Source organism: Protopterus annectens, chromosome 9.part0, assembly GCF_019279795.1.
Source record: "Protopterus annectens isolate FY-2018-M chromosome 9.part0, PAN1.0, whole genome shotgun sequence".
NCBI classification, from domain to species: domain Eukaryota; kingdom Metazoa; phylum Chordata; order Ceratodontiformes; family Protopteridae; genus Protopterus; species Protopterus annectens.
This window is the reverse complement of record NC_056743.1, coordinates 1492105031-1492123620: the sequence shown is the minus strand read 5'-3', so window position 1 is coordinate 1492123620 and position 18590 is coordinate 1492105031. Positions and strand designations below refer to the sequence as shown.

The 18590-nt window shown below is 44.2% G+C and overlaps 1 protein-coding gene across 1 annotated transcript in view; it reads left to right on the top strand.

Annotated features, from left to right (window-relative positions):
- The window catches only part of BRD4 (bromodomain containing 4), a 1872054-nt gene that overhangs the window by 447023 nt on the left and 1406441 nt on the right, over positions 1-18590 (top strand). The window contains exon 4 of the mRNA XM_044084437.1: positions 3255-3390. Within this exon, the coding sequence (XP_043940372.1) occupies positions 3255-3390 (136 nt within the window). The remainder of the gene's footprint in view (positions 1-3254; positions 3391-18590) is intronic.

Sequence of the window (18590 nt, the reverse complement as noted above, 5' to 3'; positions counted from 1 at the left end):
TCAAATGCAGCAGTTACTCTGCTATGATTTCTCCTCAGAAGTAGTTACCAAGCAATGGTCTGTCCCAGCAGCGGCCTCCCTGGTTTCTTTAAGCCTTCCCACCCTTGCCTGTAGTTCGCAGGTTCATACAGAACACAAACAAGTGCAAGGCCACCTTCATCCTTGTCTCCTCCTTTTGGTCCAGATAGCTTTGGCTTCCCCTTCTTAGCCCCCCCCCCGATTCTGAATGTGGTACAGGATCATATTTCAAACCATTCCAGGAAGCCTTACTCAGATCTCCACAACCTGAAATTAACCTCTTGGTTTTTGTAATTCAGTGACCAGTCTTTCTCTTTGGAGGTGGTCAGAATTTTAACAACTTCCCAGGTGTCTTCTATCAGTGGGGCTTATTGTAGAAATGAAAGCCATTTGTACTATGGACTTCCACAAAAAATATTGATCCTTTCTTGAAGATTATATTTTTGATAATTTCTAGAAGGGTTTCGGAACTTAAGCTGTTGGCATTGGCCCTTTACTTCAGTGTTCCTCAAGGATGAGTATCACTATAAACTAAGAAGCCTTTTCTTCCTAAGGCAGCTTCTGAATTGTCTCAACCCATTCAACTTCAAGTCATCTTTCCTAATCATTCCAACAAGGGAGAGTACATTCTGCATACACTGGATGTGTGTAGACCATTGCATGTTTACTTTCTTAGAACCTGAACCTTTAGGAAAGATTTATAGCTGTTTAGACTAGCTTGCTAGATGCCAAGGAAGTAAGAGTTTAAAAGGTTGCCTTTTCAAGATGGCTCTCTGAATATATCAGCTTCTAATATCTTCTATAGGTATGCTATGATGTTTGTGAGGTTTCCACATAGTCTTCCATGCATACAGCCATTAAGTGCTGTAAGTTGTACTGCTTTTCCAGAGCTAGGATTATCTTTTGGTGCCCCTCCCCTGAAAGGTCTCCTATCATGATGCTGCCTAGGATATAAGTAGCTTGGGATTCTGACCTACATGTTGGACTGGACAGACTGAGTAGAATAACTTGTGTACTTAACCCTAGATCATTTCGTTTTTGTCTGTACGATACAAAAGGACACTGTTTCCCCTTCCTTGTGCCTGTAAGACCGAAGAATTGTCACATTTTCTGGATTCCATTTACTTGACATTTTTTCATGTTTGTTTTGTATCTAGGTCTTGGGCCATCAGACCAGATCTGAGGTAACTAAGGGCACCAGTACCTTATAGGAAGGGAAGTTCTTAAAGGGCTCTAGGCTGGAGTATTAATACTACCAAGTCAGATCTCACTAGTGGCTCAAGTGCCCCCAGGTCATAACTGAGTAGCATGAATGAAAGGCTGTAACATTATGGTAAGGTATTTACTTTAGTTTGTTCCATTTCTGTATTTTGTGTTATAGTGTATCTTCTACTATTGTTTGCGCTTTGTTGGTATGCTTACAGTTTAAAATTCTAACGGGTAAAGAAGTTCAGAGTTTTAGTAAAATTGTACCTTTTCCCTTTCCTGTATTTTACATTAGATGATTTAGGTTTTCAAATTCCCTAAGATCACTTTTTGTTCTAGTTCTATTTGTTCTGGGTTCCCAAAAAAAATAGTGATGTGCATGGTTGCAGTTAGTGTAGTGCAGTCTGTGTAGTTAACTTGAGACTGTGGCATCTTTCTCCTTAGGAAGTTTTAACACCTGAAAAAGAAGTCAGTGGAATGATTCCAGTTTCAGTTAATTTCTATCCTTTTTTAGGAGTCTCTACAGCATTTGTCAGTCCAGATTTTTGTGAATGCTTACAGAAATTTGAGTGCACCAGTAGAGGTAGCAGGCTGAGGATCATACTGGTTCTGTCAGAAGAGCAGTATTTGGATTATGCATTTGTCATGCTGTGTTTGGTGCATTAACCTTTTAATGTAGCAACCTTAACTAGTTACCATGCATATGATTATCTCATATGCAGAATGTAAAAGTGTAAATAAACAATGCTGGTATCTGCTTTAACTTGTTCATGGGCTCATACTTTGCTAACTACCGTCAGCGTCTTTATAAGCCTAGCCATGCAACCAGCTCAGTTTTGTCCTACAGTTACTTGGACACCTATTTGGTGGGGTATGGCAGTAAAGAGGTAACTAAAGGTTATATGATGGTGTGGTGTGTTAGTTGGGGATTGATTTGCTTACTTGTCTGCCTCTGTCCATCAGAGACCGGGGATTAATTTACTATTTCCTGTACAGTGATAAAGGTTTCTTTTAATAGGATCGCAGATGAACTTTGCTTCATGTAGATGGACAGCTTATTCTATAGCATGCGGATCCTTTGAGATGCATATTGGTCCCCCAAGCATGTTCTATTTATGTTGCAAAGTTCATTTCCTTGGATCTAGTGTTTCCAGTGTCTTGCAGATGTACAAGAGATCCATCCATCAGAGCTGGATCTGAGTACGCTTTATATGTTAGGCATAAATTGCCTCTGAGTAACCTGTAGGAGACAAAGTGCAGAGAGAGGACCTTAATGTGAGCTGTGTAGGACAGAGTATTCATACCCTGGATTTTCCTGGTGAGAAACCTTTGAGGGCACTCCAACTGTTGCAAGTGGCTGGTTAGTTACATGCCAAGGGGGACATTGTACTCGCTGAATCTGATAAGGGTCGAGTCGAATAGTAGTAGTAGTTCCTTGGGACTGACTGCCATACACTTGCTTATGAGTTGGATGGCATAGAATGATTTTCTTACTGTCTTGGCTACGTGTTGGTTGAATGACATTACTGTCTACTCATGTTCCCAGATCCCTAACTATCAGGTCAACTCTTAAGGGTATTTTATCGATGAAGTAATTAGCTTGGGTGGGTGTTTTCCTGATGGCCACTGTAATTCATTTCCTGTACATTGAGTTTAAATCCGTGGCTTTCATAAGTGGTTTGTGTTAAACCCTTTTGTACGATGGAGGTGCCTGGGGGAGGGGTCTGTAATAGTTCCCAATTTAGTAATCTGCGAACTTGATGAGCCTTTGGCATGTGCCTTGACTTCCGAGAAGTTGATGCCAAACAGGAGCGGGCTAAACACAAATCCCTGTGGTACTGTGCTGGTGAACAGTCTCTTTTTAGAGAGCAATTCTTTGTCATATACATTTATGAACAACTCCATTTGTTTTGTGGAAGTAGGTTTAAGGTTGTTTATATTATGAAAATATATTACTGGATTAACTATATGTAAAGTGATGTTACTCATTTTTGAGTTGTTAAAAGTTCTTTCTTTGCATGTTTTTGCAGCCAGGGGATGACATAGTTTTAATGGCAGAAGCTTTAGAGAAACTTTTCATGCAGAGACTCTCTGAAATGCCACCAGAAGAAACTGAAATACCTGTAGTTAATTCAAGTAAAAGAGGACGAGTGAGGAGAGAAACAGGTATGGTCTCTTCTTGTGATTGCAAAGTTAAATATGTTGTAAGCACTTAAGATGTGATTATTACATGTAGTATATGCGTGTCATGAGGCAGCTTAACAGTGCACTTATATGTGTGTCCATCTGCAGTGTTGGCAGCTTGGAGGGGTTGGGTCGTTGGTAAAAAAGTGTAGTAGTTGGTTCAGGACCTAGCTAGCCCTCATCACAGATGCCTGCCTGTATTCTTTACAATTGGTTATTGCCACTTTTCATCTTATATTTAAAGCAGTCGGCTCTCTGTGAAAGTGCATCTCTCCATAATTCTACACACTTAATGGTTGTATTCAGCTTAGCTGTTTTCTGCTTCAGGTTTTGTAGCTCTTAAAGAGGACAGGTTTGTGTATGAAGCTGTTTTCTGGTGAGGTTATTTGATTAATTTTCCAGAACATTCATTTTTAATTTATTTTTGTCAGTTTAATTTGATCTTTGAGTTTTCTTTCAGGCATGTTCAGTTTAAATGGCTTTAGGGAGTATATTAATGTGTCAGTGAATGTGTTGCTAATTTATACATTTCTGACTGCTGTTTTTTTAGTATTGCCTTCTTGCTTTTGACAGTTCTATGAAGGCTGTATGAATTTTTATTGTTGAAGGAATATTCTTTCATCAGGTATTTATGGAAAACTACATTTTTGATCATGGAAAGGATCATTGCGTTTCCGGGTGAAAATATTTCTAGTTTATCTAAAATGTTTAAAATCTAAACTAAATGCATCTCTTAATGTACTTTGTGTCTGTCTTCCTTGTTTTTGTTGGGCCATATTTTCTTGTTGGAAAATACTAGGGATGGGGACATACTCTGTAAAGTTGGGTTATTTACTTCTCTTACCCCATTGCTTTTTCTCACTTACCCTTCTCACCTAACCCCCCTACCCCAACGCTCCATTTTCTCCATCTTCTTTCTAGTTAAGCAACTGCAAACCTAGCCCATAAACTTATCTCTTGTTTTTTTAGTGGTGCATCCCTATTCCAACTTTTTGTAATCCTCTATTTTCTTCTACAGTATGTGCCTCAGGTGTGATTTGTTTAAGTAGCATCTTATATGAACATTCTACAGTACATGTTATGCATGTTATATGAATATTGTTCTTTTACAGCATTGTATCACTGTGGAGTTTCTCTGTGGGCCTCTGCTGAAAACGGGCAGTTTTTAGCCCCAGTCAGACTTTCCTGGTAAACAAATGGAAATAAATAACTAAAAATAATCTTGGTTTAAAATTGGAATGTGTCTATATGAAGCAGAGTTAGAAGTCATCACAGCTTTCTTCCAAATGTGGGTGCTTCCCCTCCTTTTATAATACTGATCTGTATCACTTTCTTCCCTCCTAACTTCCAAACTTCCACATGAATACAGTCCATTCCTGGAAACTTTCCGGAAGAATGGTTGTACATTACTGTTTTTATCTCCTCATTGGTTAGTTGTTGAGACTTGGCTACTGCTAACATTGGCATAATTAAATTTTCCATAAATATTTCCATTTATAGTCTTTCTTCAGTTCCACATTTCTCTGCTTTATACAGACTGTCATAAAATTTCTAGAATATCTCTAAAATCTGCACACGATCTTCGGTTATTTTTGTTATAGGTTCCCTTAGTTTGGTGACAACCCTTTTTGTGTTCTGTTGGCTAACTTGTGCTGTGATGTTCTTCATGGTTCACTGTTGCAGCCATCACATTTAGGTTATCCCTGCTTGGGGTAGCCCTTGGCCATCCTGAATACCAGAGACTTAGTATTTCTGCATCTGTTGCTGTCGCTTGTAGACTGACGTCAGGTAGTCAGTGGTATAAACTCATGCATATTATCCATATACTATTTGCTCCTCCTGTTCTATGAGATTATCCTTATTCTGCAGTACTTTAACCCATGTCAACCCCTCTAAGTAATTTGTATTACTTTATTTTGACCCTATTTTTAAACTTACATTTTCTTTTTATCCTTTTCACTAGCTGTAGCTTCTGAAGATTTTTATCTTTAGTAACTCTCAATTTCAACTACCTATTCCTTAAATTTGTCGTTTTAGCAGGTAGGTGGGGAAGTGCCATTGTCTTATTTTTACTTCATAGGTAGGTACTAGACTACTGGCCCTAGGACCTATATAAGCCTAGCCAAAAAGGTACCCTGGCTTTCGCCACCCAAGAAAATTATTTTCCTGTGCCCCTGTCGAGCAGAGCCACAGAGGTGATCCCCGGGGTGAATTTCTCATTTCCCATCCAATCAAGATTTTTCTTGAAAAGTGCTAATGAGGAGCTTTGTTTGATATAGGTAGTTTTTTTCCAGAGTATAGGAAGTCTCTGTGACAGGAATCTGTCCCTCCAGCGTTTTCTGTTTATTGTGGTGACAAGGTTTAGGTCCCTAGAGCGTGCAGCTCGGAGGGATTGGGATTTCTTTAAGTAGAACTTGTCCAACAGCTCTGGCTTTGACATAGCTTTGTATAGAGATCACATCTGAGTAGGCGATATGCGATGGAGTAAAGATGGAGATTTTGAGACGGTCTGCGTAGGGTATCTGTTTGAGGCCGGTAATCCTCTTTATGAGGTATTTCTGCGGCCTTTCCAGTTGTAGATGTCTTGTGAGGTACATACCAAAAGGGGCATTGTACTCTGTAATGGGTCTGAGTGACGAGTAAAGGAGAACAAGGACCTCTTTTTTTTTTTTTTTTTTCCTGGATGAGAAACCTTTTGTGATGGTGTGCCACGTAGAGGAATTTCCTGACTACTGTGGAGTGTGATTATCAGAGTCTACTGTCCACCTGTGTCCCAAGGTCTCATCACACTTTTCGGTGTTAAGTAGACTGTCACCTATGTGGTAGCTCATGGGTGCAGAGTTTTTACCAAAGGGGATGACTATGCACTTTTTTGGCATTGAGTTTGAGCCCATGGCTTTGACATCAGGCATTTGTCTCAGTGAGGCCCTCTTGTAGGATGTCCACATCGTTAGGAGTTTCGATTATGGCTCCTAGTTTGCAGTCATCTGTGAACTTAGTTAGCCAAAGACATTCTGTGCTAGCATGTACTTCAGAAAAGTAGATACTAAACAGGAGAGGACCCAGGACTGAACCCTGTGGTTACTGGTCTGAAGTTGGATTTGGAGTCTGCTACTTTCGCAGTTTGGGATGTTCTTCATGTTTCACTGTTGCAGTCATTACATTTGGGTTATCCCTGCCAGGGTAGCTCTCCTTCGGCCCAAATACCAGTGGCTTAGTATTTCTGTGTTGGTTGCCGTTGCTCCAGGACTGACGTCAGGTCATCAGTGGTATAAAATAAGGCAGCCGACGCCATTACATCAGTCTTTCTTGCCGAGCAGCCCGAAGCAGTTTGCACGAGTGCCGGTCAGCCGCTACCTGAGTTTTTCATTTCTGAATTGAAGTTGAAGTCTTCTGAAGCTAAGTACCCCATTGGGGATACTTTTTCTTGCTCTTACCGATGTCAGAAAAAGTTTACAATCGTCTCACCTGTGGAAAGCAAATACCACACCGAGACTTTCATTCCTACTGTCACTTGCTTAGGCCCAGACCACGACGTCCCCCACTGTCGCTTTTTTGCTTTAACGCCAGAACTATATGTCGTCGGCCCTTATTGTAGCTAGATATTTTCGGTCTCAGTCCTCTAATTCCGAGATGGCTTTGATAAGCCATCCGACAGCTGATCTTCTGAAAAAAAGACAGACAAGACCGCGCAGGTCCAAAACTGCCGACGCTTTCGTTAAGCTAGTCGTCAGTTCTCCAGTCCTCAGTGAGGCACTTTCTCAGCCCCTGATGCCCACTTCTGTGGATTTGCAGACCGCTGTCGAGGCCCTTTCGCAGTCTGGTATGCCATGAGACTATCGACAAAGGATCTTGTGGATGTCTGTACCTTGGATGGGTCCGGAGCCGCTGAGCAGTCACCATCTTCGGAGGAAGTATTTTGCACTACCGAATCTTGACACAGACAGACTTCTTTCGTGTCTACTGTTCTTTTGAAAACTACCTTGTTTCTACGGCCCAGGGTACGAACCACACCCAAAAAAACCGACTACTCAGGCTCTTGCTTCCTTGCATCTGACTCTAATGCTTAAAATGGCGGAAGACCATATAATGCTTATCAGGGAAGCCTGGCTTACCCCTTCCAAAAGAAAGAGATTTGTCCCTCGTAGTTTCATCTGAACAGGAGTCTGATGACTCTGATGCGTCCGGATATGAAGACATGCAACCCTCTCTCTGCTTTTTAGAGGATTCTGATGCAGAGGAATCCATCCCTTCAGCCTCTCCACCCGAGGACTTTTCCTTTGGGGAAACCCTAAATACTTTAAGAGAATATTTCCAGTGGGAATGTCAGGACTACCCTCAGTCAAAAAAATAAACTCTGGGAATTTTTAGATCTTCCTCATGACAGACCTCTGGCCATTCCTCCTGTCCTGGATGTTGTGGATGATGTCTTTATGGAATCCAGTTTGACTTCTGACACCCTCCCTCCTGCTCCCAGGAAACCTTACAGATACTACAGAGTCCCTGACTCTGACATATTTCTTTTCAAAAATCCTACTGCTAACCCTAAGGTTCTCTCTCAAGCACCTAAAAGAATCAAAGCAACTACAGCTAAGAATCCCAGTCCCTCAGGCAGGGATTCCAGAGCATTAGACAGATGGTGTAAAAAAGTGTACACCTCTGCTACTCTTGCAATTAGAGCACTAAATTGTCAGTTCCATATGCTGAAATATCAGCAACATACCATGGAACTACTCAAACAAAAAATATCTTTTTTTCCTGCTTGTGCAGAAAATAGTGTTACAAGAGTTAATGCATTCTGCACGTCAAGTAACTAAGCACACCTTACATTGTGGTTTTAACGCGCTAGAAGTATCTTGCAGGGCAGCAGTCATTGGTTCTGTCCTTAGAAGGCATGCTTGGCTTGAGGAACAGCCCTTGCCAGACCATGTTAAATCCAAATTATTGGACCCACCCTTGCACAAAGATAACTTATTTGGCACCAAGGCAGAGGTGGTCTTTAAAAAGATGGAAGAAAAAGCTACATCTATGCAGACAGACTTCTTACAGGTCCAGCCACCGAGGTTCAAGTTGGCATTGCCCCTCCAAACACTGGTCCTTTCCTGCCTCCTCCAGATCAGGTCAGCTTAGCCCAGACCCCGTGGAAGCAGGCTCCCAGACAACAGCCCCAGGGAATGCAGAGATCTAAGCAATGGAGCTCCTCCTCTTCAAAACCAGGGAGTGCAAAGCCCACCCCCTCATTGTAAGAACTCTCCATGATTTTACACTTCCACCCCCTCCCTCTGCTCACCTGCTTGTGTCCCTAGGAGGGAAAACTCTTCCATGCAAGCACCTGGGCCACCATTACCAACGACTGATGGGTCCTCAACATAGTGTCCCAGGGATACAAATTTTATTTCCACACTCTACCATGCCCAGAAGGGTTCCCAGATCTTCCTTCAAACCAGTGGGCAGAGGCCGAAAAGCAAGTCCTTTCCCTGCTCTCTATGAGGGCAGTAGAGCATGTTTCTGCAGAACAGATAGGCAAGGTACCCATATGTCACCCCATCCTCGATCTATCCATTCTAAACACCTTTTTGGTGATACCAAAATTCAAAATGCTCAACCCCCAGCAGCTTCTGCCTATGCTCTCCAAGGATGCTTGGTTAGCCACCCTAGACATGATGCCTACCTACACATCCCAATCAGGGAATCATGCAGGAAATACCTATATTTCAGGGCAGGATCACTGCACTTTCAGTTCTCTGTGCTTCCCTTTGGATTATCCACTGCTCCCAGAGATTTACAAAATGTCTGGCTCCCGCCCTTGTTTTTTTGCAGACCAAAAAATATTCAAATTTGCCCATACTTGGACGACTGCCTGATTCAGGCAGACAGGAAAAGCTGCTGAAGCACATGACTTTTGTAAAGGGCCTACTGACCTCCCTGGGGTATACTATCAACGAAAAGAAATCCAAACTAGTAGCCACACAAAAAAAATGTATTCCTGGGAGCAAGCCTGGACACTGCATCCCAGATGGCATTCCTTACACCAGAAAAACAAACCTACCTGACAGCCTACTTCTCTCAACTAGCCACCAGACCCCAGTTATCTACAAGGAAAATTCTGCAAGCTTTGGGGTTCATGGCTTCTTGCATTCTACTCATTCCATATGCCATACTGCATATGAAGAAACTACAATGGTATCTAAAAAACCTTTGGTTTTGGCACTCCCAAGACCTGGAAACTCTTGTACCAATGATATCTTGTTTAAGGAAAGATTTTCTTTGGTAGTCAGCAGCATGCAACCACAACAAGGGACTTCCCTTTTCACAACCTTACGCCGCCCAGACCCTCACCACCGATGCATCAGACTATGCCTGGGGTGCACACCTGTATGGCAGGTGCATTCAGGGCCAATGGGGAGCCCAAATCAAATATATCTGCACATCAGCCAAAAAGATGTTAGCTGTTCAGGACACTCTGACAACTTTCAGACTCCTACTCTCCCCAGGGCCTCTACTGATCAAAATAAACAAACACGATTGTGATGTGGTATATCAACAAGCAAGGAGGGACTCGCTCATACCCTCTCTGCAGGCTCGCCATGACCCTATGGCACACGGCCTCAGCCATACAACTACACCTGTTAGCACAAGTCCTGCCAGGCTCTCTAAACTCTCTGGCAGACGACTTAAGCAGAAATCTTCTGGACCCACACAAGTGGCAGTTAGACCAAAGAGCTTTCACTCTTGTAACCCAGAAATGGGGCACCCCGAAGGTCGACCTCTTTGCTTCCCACTCCAACCAGCTCAACAAATTCTGCACCAGGGAACCTGACAGCAAGGCCTGAAAAGGGGATGCTGTATCCTTCCAGTGGGTCAACCTCTCTGTCTATGCATTTCCCCCTCTACCACTCATTTCAAGGGTACTGCTCAAAATAAGGGTGGAAAAACCAAGGACAATCCTGATTGCCCCAGACTGGCCACGCCAACACTAGTACCCACTGCTGCAAAGCCCATCACCCCTGCCACCATGGCATCTCCCTCAGATCCCAACACTCCTGACCCAGCGGAATGGAGAATTCATGCATCTCGAATTGCAGACCCTCAATCTGGCAGCCTGGCTTATTCCCTGACCAGTTCACAAGCTGCAAATCTAAGGAAACAAGTTGAAGATGTTATACGTGAGGCCAGATGCCCTAGCACTAGAAAGAATTATGCTGACAAGTGGAAAAGGTTTTGCACCTGGATCCAGGCTAAGGGAGCAGGAATGGCACATCCCTCCCTACCTCTCATCCTGGATTACCTAGCTGACCTACTACACAGGGGTGTTTCCTTCTATTAAAATTCATGCCTCTGCCATCTCTGCTCATTTCTGCACAGACACCTCTTTTCTCACACCCTCTTATCAAACAAGTTCCTAAGAGGGGCTAGCAACTTGAGGCTACCCAGAAGAGCACCTACCCCAGCTTGAGACCTAAACTTTGTGCTGGAAAAGCTCACCCTGCCCCCCTTTGAACTTGCAGCTTCAGCAGAGTTAACATTTCTCTCTTGGAAGGCAGCCTTGCTTCTGGCTATCACTTTAGCTAGAAGAGTATCCGCGCTATAAGCCCTTATGGCTATAGAGCCCTTCATCATTTTCCATGCTGACAGGGTCTCCCTCAGAACTAACCCATCTTTCATGCCAAAAGTGGTGTCCAGTGTGGCTCTCAACCAATTCATTCATTTGCTCACCTTTTTCCCTAACCCACAAAACAAGGGGAAAGGATTCTGCACTCTCTAGATGTGCACAGACAGGACAGATTCTACCTAGACAGGACTAGATCATTTAGAAAGACTGATCAATTTTAGTCGGCCTTTCTGCAGGAGCAGAGGGCAAGGCCATATCCAAACAAACCATTTCCAAATGGATAGCACACTGCATCCATTTCTGCTACAAGCAGTACGGGGAAACCTCCCGCCAAGGGGGTCAGGTCACATTCTACCACCTCTGCAGCTTTCCACAGAAGGGGCCCCACCAGGGACATCCTGGAGGCTGCAACATGGACATCTGTTCATACCTTCACCAAGCATTACCACCTGTCTATATTCTCCAAATCCAGGGCAGGCTTTGCCACCACAGTCTTGCAGGGCATCCTAGCCAGTCCCCAGTCTTAACTGCCTCCACCCTTTTCTTCAGGTTTGGGAATCAACCCAAATGTGATGACAGCAGCAAAGAAACATGAAGAACATAGTACAGTTATGTACACTTACCATAAATGTAGATGTTGATGGGGTTGGGAGGGTGGCCTAATGGTTTAAGGTGTTTGCCTCACAAACACAAGGTACAGGGTTTGAGTCTCACAAAGGGATAATTGGCTAGGCTTAAAATGGCTCGCAAGAGCAGTTAACTTAGTACTAATCTATGAAGCTATGAACCTTTGAGTGTATTCACTGTTGCAGTCCTGGATGATCTTCGTGTTTCACTGTTGTAGTCATTACATTTGCGTAATCTGCTTGTAGGTTGCCCTCAGTCGACCTGATTAACAAAGTATTGGATCCTGTGTCAGTTGCTGTCCCTTCTTCCATGATGTCTGGTAGTCAGGGGTTTAAAACTTGCAGCCAGTGCCATTACATCAGTCTTTCTTGCTGTGCGGTGCCCGAAGCAGTTCGCAAGTGCCGGTCGGCAGACTCCAGAAATTTTCGTTTTCGAGTTTCAGAACCAAAGTCTTCATCTAAAAGCCAAGTACCCCATTGGGGAAACTTTTTCTTGCTCCTTACCGATGTCAGTAAAAGTTAATAATTACATTACTTGTGGAAAGCAAATACCTCATAAAGATTTTCATTCGTACTGTATTCCTTGCCTAGGCCCTGACCACGATGTACCTTGCTGTCGGTTTTTTGCTTAATTTAATCAGCGCACTGTCTGTCGTCGATATATTTTTGCCTCTAAATATTTCAGTTCTTGGTTTAATTATCCAGAAATATTGTCTGTTAGCCATCCGAATACCGGGATTCCGAAAAAACGCAAAGATAAGGACAAAGGCCGCCGAGGTCCGAAACTGCTGCTGATGCTTCTCCTAAGCCGTTCACCGGTACTCAGTGAGGCGCATTCGCAGCCCCTGATACCCACTACTTCTGATTCGCAGGCCTCTACTGAGACCCATTCAGAGTCCGGTATGCCGCGAGATACTTCAAGTATGGAACCCGCGGATGTCTCTACCTTGGATGGGTCCGGAGCCGCAGTGCAGGCACCGGCTTCTGAGGGTGTATTCAGGCCTACAGACTTGCATATTAATTCGATGCCTCCTTCATTGCTAAGGCCTAAATCTCGATCCATGTCTAAAAAACCAATGGCCAGGCCACATGCTCAGGCCTCTATGCCTAAAAAACAAATGATAATGGCTGAAGATCTAATAACTCTAATCAGGGGGTAGCCAACCCCCCTCCCCCCTTCTAAGAGACCTAGGGCTGAGCTTGACTATGAATCTTCTGATCAGGATTCTGTTTTTTCTGACTCTTCTGATGACCTGGATTTGTCCTTACCTACTTATGAGGATTCTGATGCATAGTACTCCATTCCCTCTGCTTCTCCTCTTGAGGATTTTTCTTTAGGGGAAACCTTACGTACTCTAAGGGAGCATTTTCACTGGGAAAGCCAGGAATTTTCTGATTCAGAAACAAGGCTTAAGGATTTCCTTCTACCTCAGCGTAGGCCTTTGGCTATTCCTCCTGTAATAGACATTGTTGCTTTCTCAGAATGCAGTTTGACCCCTGATTCCCTGCCTCTTGCTCCCAGTAAAGCTGATGGATACTGCAGGGTCCCTGAGTCCCACAAGTTCCTTTTCAAAAATCTATTGGAGATCCAGAGACCATTTCACAGGGGCCCAAGGGCATTAAGGCTTCTACTGCTAAAAATCCTACCCCTTCTGATAGAGGCTCCAGGGCACTGGATATATGGGGTAAAAAGGTTTACACTTCAGCAGCCTTCGCCATTAGAACTTTAAGCTGCCAATTTCATATGTTAAAATGTCAGCAACATGTTATTGGACTGCTTAAACAGAAAATATTCGGAGGCTCTAAATAAAAATCTGCCTAAACAGCAAAGACCTCCTAAGCAGATATTCAAGCAACAGCCACCCCTCAACAATACCCACGAATCACATCTCACAAAATCAGTGTGCCTCAGTCACAGCCCTTAAGGCCAAGCAACACACCAAATACACTTGTTATAGGGGACTCTATTGTCTGGCACACTGCCGTCCCGCTCAACAGACTGAACAAGAAGGTCACTGTAAGCTGCCTGTCGGGTGCCAGGATCCGCCACATAACGCAAGCACTCAGCTCACTCCAAAGCAAGTACAAGTATAACTCTGTCATTGTCCATGCTGGTGTGAATGACCTGAGACGTACCTCCCTGGACTACATGAAGAGACATAGAGGAGCTCTCTGACCATGTAGCCCAGGCTGGTATGATCCTGACCTTGAGTAGCATCTTGTCCTCACCAAGATTGATGCCACAGTATAAAGACAAAATGATCAGCTTCAACAATTGGCTAAAGTATTGGTGTCATTCAAAGGGGATCCAGTGTCTGTCAGCCTGGGATGACATGCTCGACAAGCCACGTTGCTTTGCTAGGGAGGGGCTTGCACCTGTCACCTTTAGGCTTTCGTATACTGGCCAAGGCTCTTGCCACCCCCATAGTGCCTTTTTTAGGCAAGGCTTAAAGGACAAACCCACCTCCATAGACAACCCAAGGATAAAAAAACTAAAGATAATGCTACTCCATGCCAGAAGTCTAAACCTCAAGATGCACGCACTCGAGGCTCTCCTCAGTATGGAGAAAATCGATGTCTGTGCAGTAACAGAAACCTGGTTCATGGCTCCTGAGAGCACCCCAGCACTACCAGGTTATAACTCATACCATGCATTTCGGCCCCAAAACTCGGACCGAAGCACAAAATGAGGGGGAGTATCTATATTCATCAGATACCTACACCTCCAGGTTAGTGACACTGCACGAAGCATCGGAAAACATCCATGTGCAACTAACGGCGGGCAAAACTGCCTTTCACTTTGTAGCCTGCTACAGAACACCCTCCTTATTACAGGAACCCCACTTCGCATTCCTGAGAACACTGGAGGATATGAAGGTGTCTCCAAACTACCCAAGCATTGACTTCAACTACCCAAGCATTGACTAGGAAAACTACTCAAGCCCAAACACCCTCGCCCAACGGTTCCTTGAATTTATAAACTCTAACGCAATGGAAAAACTGGTCACCACTCCCACAAGAGTGAAAAACATATTGGACCTGGTTATCCAACATGGGGACTCTGTTCCACACCAGAGGTTAACCCCTCATTGGTAAGATCAGACCATAAACACATTTCCCTGGACATCCATATCCCGTCCCCACCCCCAGCCAAGGAAATCACTGTAAAGAATTTCTCAAAAGCCAACTTTGCACTTCTCAAGACTGAGGTGGAATCCTTCAAAGCCCCTGGGCCAGAGGATAATACAGCCCAATCCGCAGAATCCTTTACAAATGCATTCTATGAGCACCTGCAGGAATGCATGGATCATGCTATCCCAAATAAAACCAAGACTCACTCCTCCAAAAACAAGAGACCGGTCTGGTGGACCCCGGCCATAAATAAGCTATACAACAGGAGGAGGAAGCTACTACATGACAGAGCAAAATCCCAAAAACGGAAGGCATCTCTGATCAGTATTAGCAAGAAACTTCGATCCCTCATAAAATCATCAAAGGCCAGCTTCGAAAGAAAAATTGCCCAAGACACTCAAGATAATCACAAGGCCTTCTTTAGTTATGTCAGGAACATGGGCGGAAACTCCCAGACTTACAGCATTTAATGCATTCTGCTGAACAAGTTAGAAAACATACTTTGCAATGTGGTTTTGATTCTTTACAGGCCTCTTGCAGGGCTGCTGTTACTGGGTCTGTGCTTAGAAGGCATGCTTGGCTTAAGGCGCGATCTTTGCCTGATCATGTTAAAGCTAAATTGTTGGATGCTCCTTTAAATGAGGACCGCCTGTTTGGCAACAAGGCTGAAGAAGTTCTTAAAAAGATAGAAGATAAAGCTAAATCTATGCAAACTGTTAACGATTTTTTACAAGTTCAGCCTCTTAAATTTAGTAGGCACTGGCCCTCTAAGAATTGGTCCTTTCCAGCCCCTTCAAGGTCTTCTCAAGCCAAACCCAGGTACAGCAAAAACCCCAGGTTTCAGTCCCAGGGGACTCTCAGAATTAAGCAGTACGGGGCCTCCACTTCCAAGTCTGGGAATAACAAGACTCCCCCTGTGGTAAACTGTCTCAATGACTTCTTTTGAAACAATGATTCCTGTCATACCTTGCCTATGCCTAGAGTTCCTTTGGTGGGCAGAGGCCTGCCACCAAAACAAGGGCCTACCTTTCACACCACCCCCTGCTGCCCAAACCCTAACAGATTCATCAGACTATGTATGGGTGGTTCACCTGGCAGGGAAGTGCATTCAGGGCAAATGGAACCCAAGTCAGATGCACCTGCATATCAATCAAAAAGAAATGTTAGCTGTACAGAATGCTCTGACAGCCTTCAAGGACTACATTCTTCCAGGACAACTAATGGTAAAGACGGACAGCACCATGGTTATGTGGTATATAAACAAGCAGGGGAGTACACATTCTTACCCCCTCTGCAGACAAGCCATGGCATTGTGAAACACGGCCTTGAGCTACAAAGTGCACCTACAAGCTCAATTCCTGCCAGGAACATTAAATACACTGGCAGACGGACTAAGCAGAAACCTCATGGACCCACACGAGTGGAGATTGGAACCAAGGATTTTCAGCATGTTGACAAGCGAATGAGGTAGCCCAGATATAGACCTGTTTGCCTAACCCCAGAACTATTAATTGGACAAATTTTGTACAGGACTCTCCACAAACAAGCCTGGAAAGTGGATGCTTTGTCCTTCAGCTGGAAAAACCTATCAGTCTGTGCCTTCCCCCCTCCTGCCTCTGCTCTCCAAACAGGACAAACCAAGGATGATTTTGATTGCTCCAGACTGGCCATGCCAACACTGGTACCACCTCCTGCGCAGTGTCACGGTTATCTCCATGGCACCTGCCTCAGACTCCTTCCCTGCTGTCTCAGCAGGAGAACCAGATTCTGCACCCTCAGCTTCCAACCCTAAACCTTGCAGCCTGGCTAATTACTTAAACTCTCCCTTACCATCCCTCAGCATACCTGTGATGGATGGCATTTTAGAGGCAAGGAGGCCCAGTGCTACAAAATGTTATGCTAAAAAATGGAAAAGATTCTGTGCCCGGAACCACTGTCAAGGGATGAGCACAGCAGCGCCCAATTTACCTCAGATTTTACACTACTTAACTGAGATGCTTCACAAGGGCCTGTCTTTTTCCTCCATTAAAGTCCACGCCTAAGCCATTTCGGCTCATAATACAGAACCTCCCCTCTTCTCTCATCCACTGCTCAAGCAGTTCCTTAGAGGGGCCAGAAATTTGAGACCACCCATGAGAGCTCCAACCCCAGCCTGGGACCTTAACTTTGTATTGGAGAAACTCACTCTACCTCCTTTCGAGCCAGCTGCTACTGCAGACTTAACATTTCCTTCTTGTAAAACGGCTTTTCTTTTAGCAATCACTTCAGCTAGAAGGGTATCTGAATTACAGGCCCATATGGCAGTGGAGCCTTTCATCATCTTTCATGCGGATAGGGTGTCACTCAGAACCAATCCATCTTTCATGCCCAAGGTGGTATCCAGTGTGGCTCTTAATCAGTCCATTCATTTGCCAACTTTCTTTCCTAATCCACAGAACAAAGGGGAATGGATACTGCATTCCTTGGATGTACACAGGCAACTTAGATTCTACTTGGACAGAACTAAACCTCAAATAAAAAATGAACTGCTGGTAGCATTTGCTGTAGTGGCAGAGGGGAAGGCTATTTCAAAACAAACCATTTCTAAATGGATAAGCCATTGCATTCATTTCTGCTATAAGCACCATGGGAAACCTATCCCCCAGGGGATCAGACCTCACTCCGCCAGGGCTGCATCTACTTCTACAGCCTTTCTCAGAGGCGTTCCTACCAGGGACATCCTAGAAGCTGCTACCTGGAGTTCTGTACATACTTTCACCAAGCATTATCATTTGCCAATTTTCTCTAAATCCAGAGCTGGCTTTGCCACTGCAGTCTTGCAGGGCCTTGTAGCTGGCCCTAATGCTATCTAAACTCCTCCTCCCAACCAAAGCTGGCCCTAATGCTATCTAAACTCCTCCTCCCAGCCATAGTTTGGGAATCTACCCAAATGTAATGACTGCAGCAGTGAAACACAAAGAACATAGTACAGTTGTGTACACTTACCATAAATGTAGATGTTCGAGTGTATTCACTGTTGCAGTCCTGGTTACCCTCCCTCTTGCCCCCTAACTTCTTTTGGCTATACCTCTACTTTCCTTTACTGTGCTTAAAAGCCTTTTTGGTGTATTTGCTTTTTTGTTGGAGGTATACCTTTGTGTTCTTGTGTTTAATTGCTTCCCATTAGAGAGACACCTGACATCTGGGACAAGAAAAACTGATGTAATGGCATCGGCTGCATGTTTTATACCCCTGACTACCTGACCTCATGGAATAAGGGACAACCACCGATGCAGGACCCAAGACTTTGTTAATCAGGCTGACTGAGGGGCAACCTGCAAGCAGATTACCCAGATGTAATGACTGCAACCGTGAATACAGTCAACGTCTACATTTATGGTAAGTGTACACAACTGTACTTTTCCCTCCCTTCATCCCCCTTGTCTCTGCCTCATTTTTTCTCTTCCCCCCTACAAGGAATTTTTGGTATTTACTTTCTACTGGTGGTGGTCTTCCACCATAACCTAGCTCCCTTTTGGGGCTCCTGCCAGGGCAAGAAAACTCCTGTAATGGTGTCTGCTGCCTTATTTTATACCACTGATGACCTGAAGTTAGTCCTGGAGCGACAGCAACCGACGCAGAATTACTAAGCCTCTGGTATTCTGGCTGACTGAGGGCTACCCTGGCAGGGATAACCCAAAAGTGATGACTGCAACAGTGAGTACACTCTAACATCTACATTTATGGTAAGTGTATACAACTGTATTTTCTGTCAGTGAGCCAGTTGGCAACCCATCTTGTGACATAGGGATTTATACCTAGTTTAGTGAGTT